The sequence below is a fragment of the Neoarius graeffei genome, chromosome 2 (genome assembly GCF_027579695.1).
Source record: "Neoarius graeffei isolate fNeoGra1 chromosome 2, fNeoGra1.pri, whole genome shotgun sequence".
Classification (NCBI taxonomy): domain Eukaryota; kingdom Metazoa; phylum Chordata; class Actinopteri; order Siluriformes; family Ariidae; genus Neoarius; species Neoarius graeffei.
Window position 1 is genome coordinate 125,180,499 of NC_083570.1, and position 18,129 is coordinate 125,198,627.

An 18,129-nucleotide genomic window follows, 5' to 3' on the forward strand; every position below is an offset into this window, starting at 1 on the left:
CCGGCTCTGACTTGTTCCGCCACTGTCACTGATGTCACTGTTTGCGCTGCTTAACGACATCACCTGACGTCCACCCACTTTCGCTAACTCCACCCAATGTGTCCACCCACTTCCAGCCAGCACGGTTCAGCGCGGTTGTAGTCGAAATGCAACTTCAACAGCCCCGCTCAGCCCGACTCAGCTCGACTCGGCACGGCACGGCTCAGCCGCGTTTGTAGTGGAAAAGCGGCAATAGACACAGACAACCATTCACACTCACATTCACACCTACGCTCAATTTAGAGTCACCAGTTAACCTAACCTGCATGTCTTTGGACTGTGGGGGAAACCGGAGCACCCGGAGGAAACCCACGCGGACACGGGGAGAACATGCAAACTCCGCACAGAAAGGCCCTCGCCGGCCACGGGGCTCGATCCCAGAACCTTCTTGCTGTGAGGCGACAGTGCTAACCACTACACCACCGTGCCGCCCCATGCATAAACAAAATACCCAGTTACAATAAATGCATATATTTTTTAGAATACACATAATGTTAATTGGGTGAAAGCACTCCAATCCATGCACCAGCTGGTGCGCGTGCCCGAGACTGGCACTACAAAGCCACCCGGCCTCCGTAGTTCGGGTCCTTTGACCCAGGAGCCCAGAAGTCCTGCAGTAAACAAACACTGAAGCAGCGGGAAAATGCAGCTCTCGCCTACACAATCACAGATACGCAAAATAAAAGACCTGAACTTAATGTGTGTGCTGTTATATGATTACTGTAACGGTGTAGGGTCAGAAAAGACGATAGATAAGCGTACCCGTTGCACAACAATGCTACAAACACCTGTAGAGTTATTTAGCTGCTGGCTCGTTATTTTGGCCACTTCAGGTCGCCCCGTATGCATTCGTTTAATGGTCTTCTGCGTGTTAAATAGTTTCAAATTTATAATAAAGCGAATACTTTATGATTTATTTGGTGAATACTGATGAAGTCACGGGGTATTTGGGGGTTTTTTTGGCCAAGGGAAGGGTGGCTGGCCACTTTAAAAGCGCCCGTGGAGAACACTGCTGGGCATTTTCCGCGAGACTTGACTTAATTTTTTCTGCGAAGCAGAAATTGAACAGCGTTCGCTTTCATTTTTTCGCGGTCGCCATCATGCTATGCCATACAGGATAGGGTCGCCATCTTACCATGTGGGAACCGTGTGATATGCTATAATTTAATACGCGCGAAATGATTGGACGATATAAGAAGGATGAGCCAACCGGTTCCCACCTTTTATCTAGTCACATGTACACAGCCTCAGCAACCAAACGGCGCGCAAGTAACAGCATTCCTTATCAAGTAAGTCCGACGAGAAAGCTCGAACAATTACGGGAAAATTGCATTTGGCCAAAAAACAGCCGATTCAGACGTCATTACAACCGATGATTTCGATCGGCAATCGGTTACTAATGAAAACCCTGTTAAACACAGATGAGTCAGGTTTCTTTTTTCTTTTTTTCCTTAAACCAGTAAAACCTTTACACCTCTTGTAGACGCGATGTCCAGAATAATCAAAAATAGCTTTAATAATTGGTCAGAGTTAATAATATCTTGTGATTGGACAAGAGAAGGGAGACAGTCCATCATCAGACTCATCATCTTTAAAGTCAGTATTAAATCTGTTGATGAAGTGTGTGTCATTGTGTCTCTGCAGGTTGGTGCAGTGTGGTGTCTCAGATGAAGGCAGTGCTGCTCTGAGTTCAGCTCTGAGATCAAACCCCTCACACCTGAGATACCTGGATCTGTCCTATAATAATCTGGGAGACTCAGGAGTGAAGCGTCTCTGTGCTGTACTGGAGAATCCTCACTGTAAACTGGAGATACTGGGGTAAGATCATCTCTCTGAGAGTCACATGACCTGCTCCTCAGTAAGACCCATTCTCTAATAGTGAGACTGAAGCAGAGGTTTTAGCTTCATCATCAGTGTCCTGAGGAGGAAGATTGTTTCTGTTCACTGCACACTGATGATTTGTCACAGAGTCTTTGGGTCAGATGGACGTATGTGAGAAGCTGCAGCACAAAACGGGACTTGATCCGACTGCGATGTGTCTGAACTCACTGTGAAATTTACTACAACACTGTAACGAATCCCACAAACTGCACCTGAGGGTTCCAGTTCCGCCATAGAGAAGATGGCAGTGTAGTTTACGAGCTCCCTGACAGTTTTTGAAATAACCCCCCAAAACTCTACTTGATCAACTCAAGTGCGTGTTTTGCTTCACGATGGAGAGAGGGGTTACAGCTAGAAGTAGGACAACTACAAATACGATGGAAAGCGAGTCTGAAATAAGACGAGATAACCGAAGCCAAAACCCCCTCGGACTGGACCTACATGGTGATGATGGCTCTGAAGCTAGCCTGCAAAGTATCCTCAAAGAAATACAGGAGTTTAGAAGAAACAACCGGGCACAGCTATCAGACATTAAAAAAGAGTTAGAGAGCAAACGACAGACTAGATGAAGCGGAGGAGAGAATCAAAGAAACCGAGATGGTACTTCAGGTAGCATCAATGTTAATTAAGATGCCAGCACAGCGCCAAGCTAATCTGGAGGCTAAGCTAATTGACCAGGAGGGTCGAGCGCAGAGAGATAATGTAAGGATCTATGGGATAGCAGAGAATAAAGAGGGCAGCGATATGGCTGGTTTTCTTGACAACTTATTGAAAAATGCGCTCGACCTCCCCCGTGATCGGGACCTCGGAAGATCACAGTGGAGACTAAACACCAGTATTCTAAACAACCCAAAATTTACATCCCAAAGGAGAAAAGAAATGAAAGTGTTTCTGGAAGAAAATGATAGAGGGGAAGTCGACCCGAGTATAGTATGGGATACCCTGAAGGCGGTAGTTAGAGGTAAAATTATATCCTTCTGCGCTCATGAAAAAAAAGCAAGACGATCACGGCTAATGGACCTTAATAAAGAATTAAAAGATCTTGAGACACAACATAAACTGCTACCAAACCCAAGCCTGTTGATACGACTAAAGAAAGTTCGGAATGAAATCAGCATGTTGTATACACAAGACATTGAAAAAAGATGGCATTTACGAAACAGAAATATCATGAATCCGGCTCAAAATCAGCAAAACTCCTGGCAAGAAAGCTACAAAACAACAAGTGGAGAACACAATCTACAAAATAAGAGATCCAAATTCTAAAAATATACAATACAGTCCAAGTGAAATACAAAACATCTTTAAAGACTGCTATCAATCGTTACATACACAACCTGAATTAGCAGGAGAACAGCAGATTGGTGAATTTCTCAACTCTCTTAATCTACCTGCAGCTTCAGAGGAACACAATCGGATCTTAACAGCAGCAATAACTGAGGCAGAACTTCACAGCGCCATCTCCAGATTGAAAGCAAACAAATCCCCAGGTCCTGACGGTCTCCCTTCAGAGCGGTATAAAGCCCTGCGAATTGAATTAATGCCAAGTCTTCTTCAGGCTTGCAATGCAACTTTAGTGGATTTAAAAATGCCTCCTGAAGGCATATTGGCTAGTAAAAATTTGGGAAGATTCAGAAATAATATTGAAAACCCAGGGATCAAAGCGCAATTAAATATTTGGAATACATTAAAGGAAGAATACAAATTGGAGAATAATTTACAGATAATTCAGTGGTGTGCCTATGACCCCGGATTCAAACCAAACGAAATGGATTATAGATTTAAATCTTGGATTTCGAGAGGAATAACATCATTTTTTTCACTTACAACTACAGGAAAATTGAAGGATTTTGAAAGTCTGAGGAAGGAATATCAACTTGAAAAATCTGACTTTTTTAGATCCCTCCAGATACGAACTTATTTTGAACATAATATTAGACATAAAACGGATATGGATGATCCTGTATTGAAAGTACTCCTGGACGCCTACCAAAATAATCTCAATAAGGGCATTATCTCTAGAATTTACAAAGGCCTATTGACGACAAAGACACACAACAGAATACATCAGAGAAAAGTGGGGGAGAGAGAGAGAGAGAGAGAGAGAGAGAGCTTCCAATATCAGACGAGGTCTGGCTGAACGTGTGTGAACTCCAGTGGAAATGTACAAACTCTCAGATGTGGAGGGAGTTTGGATGGAAGTGTTTTATTCGTTTTTTTATCACACCAAAGCAAAAAGTACGTGTGGCGGGAGGAGATGCTAAATGTTGGAGACAGTGCGCGTCTCAAGAAGCTGACCATTGGCATATATTTTGGGATGGCCCAGTGAACAAACCATTCTGGGCAGAGATTCATAATGCATTCAGAAAGATGTTTGATATAGAGGTCTGCGCGGGACAGAATTTTCAGGCCCGCTCCCGCATTGTGCAGTCCCGCTCCCGCAAAGAATTATGATTTTCAGTCCCGCTCCCGCCCGCGCCTGCCATATTTTGTCCCGCTCCCGCCCGCAAATCCCGCATTGTGCACTCCCCCTCCCGCCTGTGCCCGGAATGAGCTTTCAAAATTTGTCCCGCGCCGCACTGCTTTGCGTCGGGTCCCGCGGGAGTGCAGGGCTCTCGTCTGATACTGACCTGCCCTTTCAGTTTCTTCCTTTATTTTTAGTACATGTTGACTTCCAGGCAAGGTGCGCTGATGAATATTTGTTTGGTATTTTAATATGTGCCTGCAAAAAAGCGCTTACGAGACGCCGGCTGCTCCCTGAACCCCCTACAATACAAGAATGGATAAATAGAGTAAATGAGATTTACAATATGGAAAGGATCACTTTCTCTCTCCGTCTCAAGGAAACTCTGTTTATTAAGTGATGGACAAAGTGGGTCAAATATGTAAAACCCATCCGACCAGACTTTGTGGAGGTGTCACGTGAACGATTCTGGAAAGTTCCTGCAACTTTAACTTTACTGTAGATGCACATGTATGTTGAACCCCTTCTTATCTTTCAAATCTGTAATTTTATTTAATCTCCTCTTCTCTAACCTCTCCTGGACTTACCCGTCACTCTCTTTATTCTCCTTTTATGTAAACGCTTAATCTCTCCCAAACTGTATAAAGTTCATCAATACTGAAAATGTATGGAATGCAGAAGAGATGATGCTGTTGGTTTGATGAATTTCTGCATTACAATCTGCAATCCCAAAATAAATAAAAAAACTGCACCTGAGACACAAACTAACTGCCCTGTGTGTGAGCAGCAGGGTTTCAAAGCAGCAGCGACATGGAAAGTGAAAAGGTGGAAAAAAAGAATAAAAAAGAGAAAATAACTGAAAATAAATTGCAAACCACATCAACTATTCTTTTGTTGACTTGTTGATATTCTGACAGTTGAAAGTTTGTGGTGGTGAGTTTTCTTTCAGTCTGTCTATCTGCGATGAACAGGGTTGCCAGATCTGTGTAACAGAAGCAGCCCAGTGAACAAGCAGTATTAAACCCATGCAGTTTTCCTCCGTAGTTCTTTCACTAAGATCCTAAAGTGGTCTTGAATTATTATTAATTTCCAGAGGTGGACAAAGAACCCGACTTCATTACTTGAGTCAAAGTACAGATCCCACTGGTCAAATGTGACTCCGATACAAGTGAAAGTTCTCCAGTCAAATTTTTACTTAAGTTAAAGTAGTGAAGTACTTCATCTCATCTCATTATCTCTAGCCGCTTTATCCTTCTACAGGGTCGCAGGCAAGCTGGAGCCTATCCCAGCTGACTACGGGCGAAAGGCGGGGTTCACCCTGGACAAGTCGCCAGGTCATCACAGGGCTGACACATAGACACAGACAACCATTCACACTCACATTCACACCTACGCTCAATTTAGAGTCACCAGTTAACCTAACCTGCATGTCTTTGGACTGTGGGGGAAACCGGAGCACCCGGAGGAAACCCACGCGGACACGGGGAGAACATGCAAACTCCGCACAGAAAGGCCCTCGCCGGCCCCGGGGCTCGAACCCAGGACCTTCTTGCTGTGAGGCGACAGCGCTAACCACTACACCACCGTGCCGCCAGTGAAGTACTTGCTTTTAAAAATACTTAAGTATGAAAAGTACGTTTTCTGTCAACGCACTGTTGTATTATTGTCACAGCGCTGATAATACCTCATGCCTCTGAAGCGACCGACTGGATTATTTTGTGAATTCACAAAATGAACACATGCTGTGCATCATGGTGGTTTAACGTTAAGCTAGCTAGTCAGTGACGCTCCACCTGACATGCTAGCAAACGCTTTTCAAACTCAAAATCATATTGGGTCGCGAATGTTACTAGAAAAGAGAGATTTCTACATGCTGTATATTTGGCAAGATTATGCTAAAACATATTTCTGAAAGGACTTCAGATAAGTTAACGTTATTCATGTTAGCGTAACTCTGTTTTTACATGCTAACTAACGGTGTCCAAGTTAACTAGCTATGAGTTAACATTAGCTGTGGACAAGGCTACGGCAACTTGGCGGGAAAATCCATAGAAAGTAATTTGACTAACCAGACTGCATAGCTATTGCAACATTATCGCTCGCTCTAAAAGCACAGACAACTTCACTGCAAGCTTTCTCTTGGAATAAAACGCTTACAGACCTCAATATGCTCCCGCAGGTCGGACAGCGAGTTTTTGTAGGCCGTGATGTGGTTCGTTTTAGGTAAACAAAGCAAACATTTAAAATGAAACAACTCTTTATTCCTTTCAGAAAACTGAAAGATGGGTTCTCGGTATGGCCATGGGTGCGTTCATTCCCCAGAAGAACCGCCTCCTTCCATTCTGCCATCAACTGATCGTGTTCAAATAATGCTGTGGAGAAATCACTGAACTTGATTTTATCCAGTCTACGGCTGTGACGTGACCCTCGTGATTACTGATAGACTGTCTCAGTGTCACCTGCGAATAAACAATCACGTTTTAGAAAAGAAATGAAAAAAACATCCACTTTCAAAGCCGCTTCATTGTAACGAGTAACGAGGACCCTGATAGAAATGTAGTGGAGTAAAAAGTACGATATTTGTCTTTCAAATGTAGTGAAGTTAGTCATGTTTCCAAAAAAATACTTAAGTAAAGTACCGATACTCAAAAAGTGGACTTCAGTACAGAACTCAAGTAAATGTACTTCATTACTGTCCACCTCTGGAGATAAGCGCGTAACAACTAAACAGCATCCAAAGTGTTTTGACTTTGTTAGACCACTACACTCATCATCTTTAAAGTCAGTATTAAATCTGTTGATGAAGTGTGTGTCATTGTGTCTCTGCAGGTTGGTGCGGTGTGGTGTCTCAGATGAAGGCTGTGCTGCTCTGAGTTCAGCTCTGAGATCAAACCCCTCACACCTGAGATACCTGCATCTGTCTGATAATAATCTGGGAGACTCAGGAGTGAAGCGTCTCTGTGCTGGACTGGAGAATCCTCACTGTAAACTGGAGACACTGGGGTAAGATCATCTCTCTGAGAGTCACATGACCTGCTCCTCAGTAAGACCCATTCTCTAATAGTGAGACTGAAGCAGAGGTTTTAGCTTCATCATCAGTGTCCTGAGGAGGAAGATTGTTTCTGTTCACTGCACACTGATGATTTGTCACAGAGTCTTTGGGTCAGATGGACGTATGTGAGAAGCTGCAGCACAAAACGGGACTTGATCCGACTGCGATGTGTCTGAACTCACTGTGAAATTTACTACAACACTGTAACGAATCCCACAAACTGCACCTGAGACTCAAACTAACTGCCCTCTGTGTGAGCAGCAGTGACATGGTGGAAATGATCTCGGGAATATAAAATTTGAAAACTAAAATGAGACGTTAATGCCAAAGAATTGAAGGAAAAAATAGGCTTTTAAATTAAAAAAAAATTAAATGGAGCCGACCATAGTAACCGTCTTTCTGCTGATTTTTGAATAATTCAAATAATCTAATACAGTAATAAATATAGCCACTAGCAGATATAAATTATTACTAATTTCATGGGAAGTGAAAAAGCTCAGCACATCTGGCTCTCTGTCTTCATGTCCCTCTGATGTACATTTTCTATTTACTGTAAATTTGACTCCCTAAATCTGTCGAACCTGATGAACCCGAGATGTAAATATTTTACACTCAGTTTTATAATTCAGGAATGTTTTAATTGGTAATAAATGATCAGTCAGTAATGTGGTTTAGAAAAGACAGGAATGTTTATTCTCCTCAGAATGAACGCTTTAAGTTTGACATTAGCCGATCTTTGTTTGAATCCATGATGGTGCTTGTTTTTCACCGTGATTCAGACTTTTAGTTCCTTGATTCGACAATAATATAAATCTATAGTGTTTTATAAATGCACGATGTAGACGCCGGAGAAACGAGTTTATTGTCCCTGTGTCGTGCACTATAAGTCTAGTAGAGACCCATCTGAGATTCAGTCTCTCTCTCTCTCTCTCTCTCGGATTAAAGTTCATGGTCACTCTGCTGTTCTCTGTTCAGCTTCAGCTGCTGATGGTTTAATATCCCACACAACAGATGAGAGAAATAAATATAACACTCAGTATTATCATTATTAATGACACTGTTAATTAGAATCAAAGTCCGAGTCCTTCCCGTGTCAGGACCTGGTCTTCCCAGGCAGTCTCCCGTCCCAGTACTAACCACACCCTTAAGGTGCATTGGGCGGCGCCGATCTCCGCTTCTATAGCCCTCGGCCTCTCGCCTATACAGTTAGGGTTACAGTTGGGGGCGGGTCCTCTGGTACCCATGAGAGTTTAACTCCCCACTCGTCAGTGGCAGAGCCAGACAGTTTTTCTCGGGGTGGCCAGACTGAGATCATTGTTCACACAGGGGTGGCACATAAACTGATCTCTTCTTGTTGTTGTTTTTCTGTGTGGCAAGTCGCTGTAGGTCTCGTGGTGTTTCTTGGTCACTCCCTCATTAATCTGGGCAGGCAGTGACTGCCATGTAGAATTACATCATGAAGACCTGCATAATAAGATTTTAAATGTATTACTAAGCTGATTTTAAAAAAAACCTTAAACAGTTGTGAAAATTGTGCCTTTTTAATTGATGAAGCTCACACAATTAAAATGTACTGATATATAATAAATAAGAGAAGGTACTTATAGATATATAACAGAAGGCACTTCTGCAAAAGTTTAATTCTTGTGTTGCTGTGATTCGAAGCAAACTGATTTACAAATGATATTTACAAATCGCAGTATTGCAGAACACACTCCTGTCAATCAAACTTGTATTCTTGTGCTGCTGAAGCCAAACTGAGTTTTACAGAAGACACTCGTGTCAAACAAACTGACAAAAGTCGTATCCTCCGGTTCATGTGACTTAAAGCAAACCTATTTACAAATTAATCCATGTCCGGGGACTTGGCTCGTTCGGACTCCGCACTCACAGCACCCAGGTTGCTCAGTCTTTCATCATCCATAGTTGATCTTCAGTCAGTTTTAATCAGCTTCAGCACTGAAAATCTCCTTTCACAGGCAGCTGCACTCACAGGGATGGTGACTGCCATTTTACACAATCTAAAGACCTCATGAAACACCTCATGCTGGGGCTCAATGAATTTGGTCAGTTCAACTATTCTAGATGGTTTTTCTTGGCCTGCGTGGCTTTTCCTCTCCAGGATTCTTTTTAGCTGATGTAACTCGTGTCTCATGTCTTCAGTATTGCTTCCGTAGATGGATGCAAAGGGTAGCAGAGCTGCTTCATCACAAAATGTAGCGTTTATGGGATTCGGCGCCGGAACGCCCCTCATCACTTGACAGTTGGGTTGAGAAAACAGTGTGTTGATCTCACTGAGCATATGGTCAAGGACTGGGTAAAATAACCCTGTGTGAAAACTGTCCTTTTGCTCAGGACGCCCACCTAGCTGACTCATGACCGCATGTCCATCAAGCCTTTTGCTCAGTATTTTCTCTCTTTTGGGTGCAGGATCAGTCTCGATGTTACACTGTTCAGCTGTATGGAGAACTTCTTTCCACAGCTCTTCAAAGTATGTTTCAGCCCTGCAGTCTTGAAGAGTCTGTACAAGAGCTTGAACTAAATCAACAGCTAAACCTAAATCCAGATTAGGAGACTGCAAGGCATCCGAGAGGCATCTTGCCTCCCCAAAAAGCCCAGTCATTACAACTAGAAGCCCCACAAACTGGAGGTCCATTTGGGCAAGCAGGCCTCTTGCATCAACTGACCCATCACCATTCTTTTCTTCCACGGTTTCTTCTAAAACACTGATAATTGCAGGCAGTCTATCAAGAATTGTTTGACAAGACTTATGTTGACAGGCCCACCGTGTGTCACTTAACTTTTGTAGCTCCCTTGGCGCCCCATTGTACATTTCTTTCCGTGTACTGAGCCATTTGGTGTGAACATAGGACCCAGACGTGAATGTGTCCAGTCTTTGCACAATAGAAGAGAAGCACTCTCCTTCTGGGATAGCTTTAACCGTGTCCACAAGAACTAGATTAAGGCAGTGGGCATTACAATGTACATAAAAGACCTGCTTTGCCACTTCCTTTACACGAGCCTGAACTCCAGGGTTCTTGCCGCTCGTGACGGATGCTCCATCGTAAGCTTGTCCGATCAAATTGTCCCTATATTCCAGCCCGTATTTTTCAAGGGTGTGTGTTATTTTGTTCGCCAACCCTGAAGCATTAAGATGCTCTGCAGCTTCAAAGTGCAAAAAGCTCTCTTTTACAGCTCCCCTGTAGTAATACCTAAGAAGAAGAGAAATTTATTCTGTCTTTTTTACATCTTTGGTTTCATCTGCCATCAGAGCAGACTTGACTTTCCTTGACCTCACTGATGATGGTGGAGCGCACCATTTCTGCAAATGTGTCCTACATTTCATTTTGGATTTGGTGGCTTGTATATTTAGCATGAACAGCTTTCAGTTTCTTTTTCACAGCTGTGTTGTGGTTACTAAGAACCTCTAATATAGTGAGGAAGTTTCCCTTGTTGCCTGAATCCACTGTCTCTCTCTGTGACCCCTTTGTGCTGTTTGGTGTTGCAGTTAACAGTAAAACTTCAGCTACACTTTTAATAGAATCACAGTTTTCCTGTATCTGTTGTGTTTGCTCTTGTGACAATTTAGTCATCAAATATGTCTTGTTTTGTGTGTGGGCCTCCATCTCAAGATTTTTCCAGGCTAGCATAACATTTGTGTGCGCTTCAGACTTGGCATGGGACGCAAAGCCTCCATCTTTGAACGTTGCCTATTTCCAGTTTTTATCGCCCCTATCAGAAGTAAAAACTGATTCGGTGTTTGGAAGGCCAAAGTGCCTGCAGGCATCACAATAAACACAATCCTGGCACTGAGAATATTCAATTCATGTGTGATGGGAATACCACGAGGCCTGAAAGTGCATATCCTGGACCAATTTAGTGGTTTTTTTTTTTCATGAAAGTATGTCCCTTTCCACACTCATCCAGAAGGGTAATGTTGCACAAGGCCATCTGTCTACAGCAGAAAAAAATAAAATAACAAAACGCATCTGGAAAAATCCCAAGGGTGTCTGGAGCCAGATTCGTGACATCACGTGCGGATCCGCCAGCAGGCTGAGAGAGCTCGCATGGGTTCAGTGCACAGTCTGTGTAGACGAAGTTTAAGCTCGCGATTTTGCACTGAAATATGGAATTGTCGCCGGAGCTTCTAAACCCATGGATTCATGTATCAATGCTCATCTATCTATTGTTACATAAATCATATTTTTTCTAATTACTATTATGTATTTATACATTTCTTCATTTAGAAGAGTACTGGCTACTGTAGGAGAAAGATTTCATAAGCTCAGGGTCTCCGCGGATCCTTAAAAAGTATTCAAAAGTCTTAAATAAAATATACAGTTTTTAAGGTCTTAAAACGTATTAAATTTCGGTAATTTTCGAAGAGTGGCATTAAATTTCATCTGGGTGGAATGAAAGAAAGTTATCAATGTCCGGAGAGACTATTTTTCATGCTATTTCACCAGCGCACGTCCCTGTCTAACCAGACAGTTAAAGAAGCGTGTGCCTATAGCACAGGCATCACACACTATTTAGGGGGCAGTGTTTCCCTGTAGGCCTGTATGCACGCCGTAGAAATAGACGTACATGTCAACCCCTCACGGCTCTCACCTGTACTCCCTGGTAAAGAAATCCATAATTTCCATCCCAAATCCATAGTAATATTTCATGCATAATAAAAATGTATCAGATCTTGCCTAATATATGCACTGGTTTATTTCTGTACATCCATATGTACTGTTAACACTCAATTAAACAGTCAGTGTTTTCTTAACCCTATATCAGTTCAACAAAATTTAGTGTGTCTTCTCGCATCATCCAATAATTTGGGGTTCACTTGGCACATTGTTGTATTCTTCCCTACCAATTACCTACTAAATTATTTCTGCCTTGTGATCTGACACAGAACACTTTTTTGTTTTGGCCTTAACATAAATATGATGAATTATCATGTGTAACTAAAATCACCTGTGTTCAAAGTGGAAATAAATGTCAATGAGGAGTTCATCCACAGGAATCGACAACTCTTACTCCAGCAGCAACACAAAGATTTGCGAAGTGGCAAATACATCCGATGTTGAAGATGTTGGGCTGTTTCTCTCGGATTCTTGTCAGCACAGAGTTCTTTCTCCCAATCATGACGCTGCAATCGTCACTGGCAAAGCCAACACAATTTGTCCAAGGAATGTCCTGCTTCCTGAAAAAATATCAAAATTTTCAATTTATATCAAACTTTTTAAAAAAATATTTCAGACATTATCAATACGAAAGGAAATATTAATTCCACATAATTACAAATGTTTTTAAAACAAATTACATGCAACTTATATTAAAAGGAATATTTCAGACATAACACAAAAGGGATAATATTTATTTCTCATAAATAACATACTTAAATGATATGCAACTTTTTAACATGTATACTTCAGACATTAATCATACAAAGGAGATAATTGTGCATAACAGAGTTAAAGAATTTATTTTTATTCATATATTAAAGCCTATTTACAAATACATAATCACATCAGGCATTTAATTTTTTTCTCATCTCTTGATTTTAAATGATCATCTCATTTTAGTATTACGATCATCATGCATCTTTAAAACAGTTATATTTCAGAAATTATTCATACAAATAGAAATGTATTTATTCTATATTCATTAAAATGGACATAACATACTTGCTGTAATACTTCATCCAAAGTTTTGAAAACTGACTCCGCTGTACCAATGTTACACACTGGCATGTCCAAAATTCTGGATCGAATTCGGGAAGAAAGCGACCTCCAGTTTTAGATGTTTTGAGTTTTTTCTTCGGTGGTGCCGACATCGTGACCTGTCTATTGTTACGCTACATGTGCTGTTATATCCCGCTCGGTGTGCAGGAAAATCACAATTGTGCATGCTCAGACATTCGGAATGGCTTGTTGGTACTAGCGGAAGTACCGGTTGAGTAATTCTAAATGTAGAAAATGGCGGCTCCCATGCATTTTCCTATTTCATGACAATTTTTTTGATGGTAATAAATCAAAATAATTTTAAGGTGAAAATGTAGAAAAATCCATAGTTGAATACCACTACGCCTGTACCATTTTTAAAATGCCAAAATCCGTAGGGAATACGGGAACTCCGTAGGGAATACGGGAAATCCGTAGGGGTTGACATGCATGATTTTATAGACGAAGAAGTGTTTGAGTGGCTATTTCAGACACGAGCCGTGGCAAGATGGGCAAATGCAGGTTTAACGATAACTGGCTCGAGGATGAAAAGTATAAGAGATGAGAGAAAGTCTTTATTGTCATCGTCACTTTTCCAAAGGTACAATGAAACTGAAGGTGCTGTTGACTCATTATGAGTTATAGAAAGAAAAAAGGGAGAACAAATAAAGTATAAAAATAAATAATGAAGTATACAGAGTTGCACTGGTAAAATGGTATAAACAGAATATAAACAGAAATCTATTGTATGGTTCTATATGGACACGGATTGCACTGAAAATAGTCTAAACAGAATTGTTTTGGTTCTGTATGTACACAGATTACACTGATAAGAAAATGTATACACACACATGCATATATATTTTGCACAGATTGCACATTTGAGTTTAAAGCCATGATTGCTTTGGGATAAAAACTGTTTTTAGGCGGTTTGTCCTGCTTTTCATTGCTCTGTATCTCTTGCCTGATGGCAAAAGCTGGGAGAGACAATGACCGGGGTGTGAAGAGTCTTTTGAAATGTCCGTTGCTTTCCTGCGGCATCTGGAGGTGTAAATCTGTTCCAGGGTGGGGAGGGGGCAGCCTATTGTTTTCTCTGCTGCCCTAACGACCCTGTGGAGCGCCGCCTTCTCTGAGGATGTGCAGCTGCCGTACCAAACACACGGTCCGTACGTGAGCACACTCTCTATGGAGCAGTGATAGAAGGCCCGGAGCAGATTTTGGGGGAGACAGTTGTTTCTGAGGATTCTCAGAAAGTACAGTCTCTGCTGCGCCTTCTTCAGCAGCTCCTTGGTGTTGGCACTCCAGGTTAGGTAGTTCTCCAGCTCAATGCCGAGAAACCTGAACACCGGGACCCTCTCCACACAGGCCCCGTTGATGATGAGTACTTATAAACACATTCATGAGGAGAATTTGTTAAGTGTCAAATATAGCATAATTTCGAATAATAATAACGATAAGCGTATTTGGCAGTGTGAGGTCACTGTGAGCCTTTAACAGAAGAATAATCCGGAGCCTTCTTTTGTTAAATGGATCCCAGTGACATCACACTGCCAAAACTGCTTATGATTATTATTTGAAATGATGCTGTATTTGACACATTTGGACAACTTCACTTTGTGAGAGTGTTTATAAGTACATAATCTTTCTGCAAACCCAAACTAATGGATTAAATTTTCTACTCCTTTAAAGCAGATTAATTCTCCTTGGCTTTTGCTTGGCCCAATGTTGGGCAGCCCTCTCATAGTCCATCTCGCTGTCATCCATGCTGATGTGGATCAAATTGTCCAGCGAGTCTTCTCCTCGCTTATTAAAATCAGTCGGCTTTGTCCGTCTGGTGGGGGACAACATCGGCAGCCAAGGAGATCGGTTATAATGAATCGGAAACTTCCAGGATGTCTGACGTTTTCTTTCGATATTCTTATTGGACGGTTTGAACACGTGATCTTGACACAGCCAAAAGATTAGTTTGTTTACATCATACCACGCGGACATATTACTTTGACAGAATCAACACAAACATTGGAAAAAAAGACGGCTTGTTTAACATAAATATCGATCGATATGTAAATGGATCTGTTATTTGCTCTCCTATGTATCGAGTTACTTGTGGGTAGGAAATTTAACGTATCGGTATAAATCTAAGCGTATCGGATTTTAACTAAAGCGACTAAGCGTATTGGCAGGCAGAGCAAGCGGATCGGGCCCGATACGCTCAAACGCTTTGGGGAAAACCATGTACTACACTGAAGGCCGAAATGCTGTGGGTTTTGCGAACGGTTAGCTGACACACTCCTATACGTCCAACGAAGACGTGAGCACCGTCTTCAGGGCAATGTTCCCTGACTCAGAATGTGCAAATTACAGGTGATGTAATATCTCAGCAGTTTGAAAATCTCCTGTACAGTGAGGCCAGAGGTTTGGGCTTCATGTCCTTCAGAGGAATCCAGAGTTGATGTATTTTTCCATCAGAAAGTGAGTGGGTCTTTTCCTGGCCTCTGGACGTTCTGCAAAAATTTGCTGCTCTTGTCCCATGGGCAAGCTGAAGTTGAATGTGGGTTTTCAACAAATAAAGAGGTGGAGACCTGCAACATAACTGAGGAAGCAATCATTGCACAGAGGCTTATATGCGACCATGTCAGAGTGTGTGGAGGAGTGACCAAAGTGCCTCTGACCAAAGAGATGGTCAGTTACTGTGCCACAGCACGCACCAGGTACAGAGCACACCTGGATGAAGAGAGAAGTAAAAAGGAAAAAGATGACCAAAAGAAAGAACGTGGTGGAGGAACTTGAGGAACTCAAAAGGAAGAGGAGATCATTGGAAGGTGTATGTGAGAGTCTCCAAAAGGATGCTGACCACATGGCAGAAGCAGCAGAGAATTCTGCTGGCACCAAAATGGCAACACTAATAACAAACACCCTGAGACGACGAGCCAAGGAAAAGAGAGAGCAGTTGGTGGTCCTAAATGCTGACATTGAAACGAAGGCTACTGAACTGAGATACTTAATGGATCAACAGTAAAAATTGTGCAAGACAAGAATATGTTGGTTTTTGGACTCTTATTCCCTTATTTTTTACTCTGTCCATTTTTTGGACTCTGTGTTTTACTTGTCATTTGCACTTTCATTTGTTTGCGTACTGTTTGTACGTTATTTACAGCAGTATTGTTTTGTGGTATTGAGAAGGCCGTTGCCTGAGATGCACTTTATGTTGGTAAATATGCACTGACTATTTGCACTGTTGCTCAAATACAAATGTGCTTTGTTAAACTGAACAGCCTAGAGTGTAGTTGATTTCATATTTTTGCCGTGGTAGTGGTCTTCATTTTTTTTCTTAGAGGTCTTAAAAAGGTCTTAAAAGTCATTAAATTTGCAGATGAAAAATGTGCAGATACCCTGAAGCTACACACATGGAATCGGCTAAGCAGGGCTGTATATACATGCAATGTGTTTGACGCGTCCCAAGATCTCAAGCCCTGACACGCAGATCCCTTGATACATGTGAAGTAAAATGCAAAGAAAATGTGACCTTGGGCGCTGTGTGAGACGGCTGCCTCTCCAGTAGCTCTGTAGTTTTTAGCTCTTTAAACCTCTTTTTCTTTTTAAATTTTCTCCTCTTCTTACGAAGACACAGTGTGTTTTTCTTCATATCCCATGGATATTTTTAACTTCAACACGCAACCAGGAGCCAGTTTTCTCACTTATTCGAGAGAGGAGCTGCTGGCCCTGAAAACAATGGGACGAGCCGGGATACGACACCCCATCCCGGCAGAGCTGAGGAGCGAAGCACTGGACACAGCCGAGCCGAGGGAGAGCGCCCCGAGCCCGGCCGAGCCATGCGACGAGAACGTGCCGAAGCGCTGTGTTTATGATGGCTGCTCCGAGATCAGCACTCTGGGAGCCAAGCAGAGGAAACCATGGATGTGTAAAAAGCACCGCAACAAAATGTACAAGAAGAAGAGGGGAAGAACTTCCTGTTTCTACACTCAACACAAAAAAATGCCGAAAACCAGTTTGCTAGCTCTGCTTTGTCTTGCATTGTGTGCATTAACAGTTTTTGCCAGATGTAAAACACCTCTGCGAAACCCTCTGCAAAGACACCATCGACGTCCTGTTTTATTTGGCAGCCCATCACATGCTGCCTATTTGCCATATGGATCAGAAGCCTACTTCGCTTTGGCTCTCCGCCGTCAATCGGCCATTTTGGATTCACTGTCACTCAATTCAAGATCTCGTGCTCTCAAGTTATTCGCTAGTGGCATGCTTTTGCTCGGAGGAGACGTGAGCCCCAACCCTGGCCCTTCTAATACTCACTCTGAGCGTGGTTTAAACGCGCTATATTTAAATGCTAGAAGTGTCAAGGCTCTCATTCCACTCGAAGAGAACCCTTCACGTAAAATATGCAAACTAGCCATTCTGCAAGCGTTGGTCTACCGAAATTCGTACGACGTGGTTTGCATTAGTGAAACATGGCTGGATGAGTCAGTCTTATCTTTGGAGATTTTTACAGGATACACTATCTTTCGCAAGGATAGAGTAAACAAAACTGGCGGGGGCGTACTTATTGCAGTTAAGCCCGAAATCAAGACTCGATGCTGGCAGGAACTAGAGAGAGACAATGCTGAGTTCATAGTCGTCGAGCTCTACAAGGACCATAATTCACCGGTTATTCTTTATACATTTTATCATCCTGAACCGGGGCCTGAGGATCTACACGAGCTCAACCTCTCTTTGCAAGAGTCACCCGAGACAGCTTGTTTTATTCTCGTCAGAGACTTCAATCTTCGTTCTGCCATCTGGTCTCCGGACGAATCTACCCCAGCAAACATGGGCGTATCTTCAGTAGACGAGGCATTTCGTACTCTTATGGAGGATAATTTCTTTCGTCAGTTCATTCAGGGACCAACTCACATAGCGGGAAACAAATTAGATCTGTTGCTGTGTAACTTTCCGGAGGTTATTGAAGATGTAACAACATA

At 42.3% G+C, this 18,129-nt stretch overlaps 1 protein-coding gene across 4 annotated transcripts in view; it reads left to right on the forward strand.

The window, feature by feature from the left end:
* The window catches only part of LOC132882259 (NACHT, LRR and PYD domains-containing protein 3-like), an 84,941-nt gene that overhangs the window by 14,989 nt on the left and 51,823 nt on the right, over positions 1 to 18,129 (forward strand). For 2 of the 4 annotated variants that reach the window (XM_060915531.1, XM_060915532.1), the window contains exons 8-9: positions 1,684 to 1,857; positions 7,214 to 7,387. In XM_060915531.1, the coding sequence (XP_060771514.1) occupies positions 1,684 to 1,857; positions 7,214 to 7,387 (348 nt within the window). The remainder of the gene's footprint in view (positions 1 to 1,683; positions 1,858 to 7,213; positions 7,388 to 18,129) is intronic. The other 2 variants (XM_060915533.1, XM_060915534.1) reach the window with 1 other exon arrangement.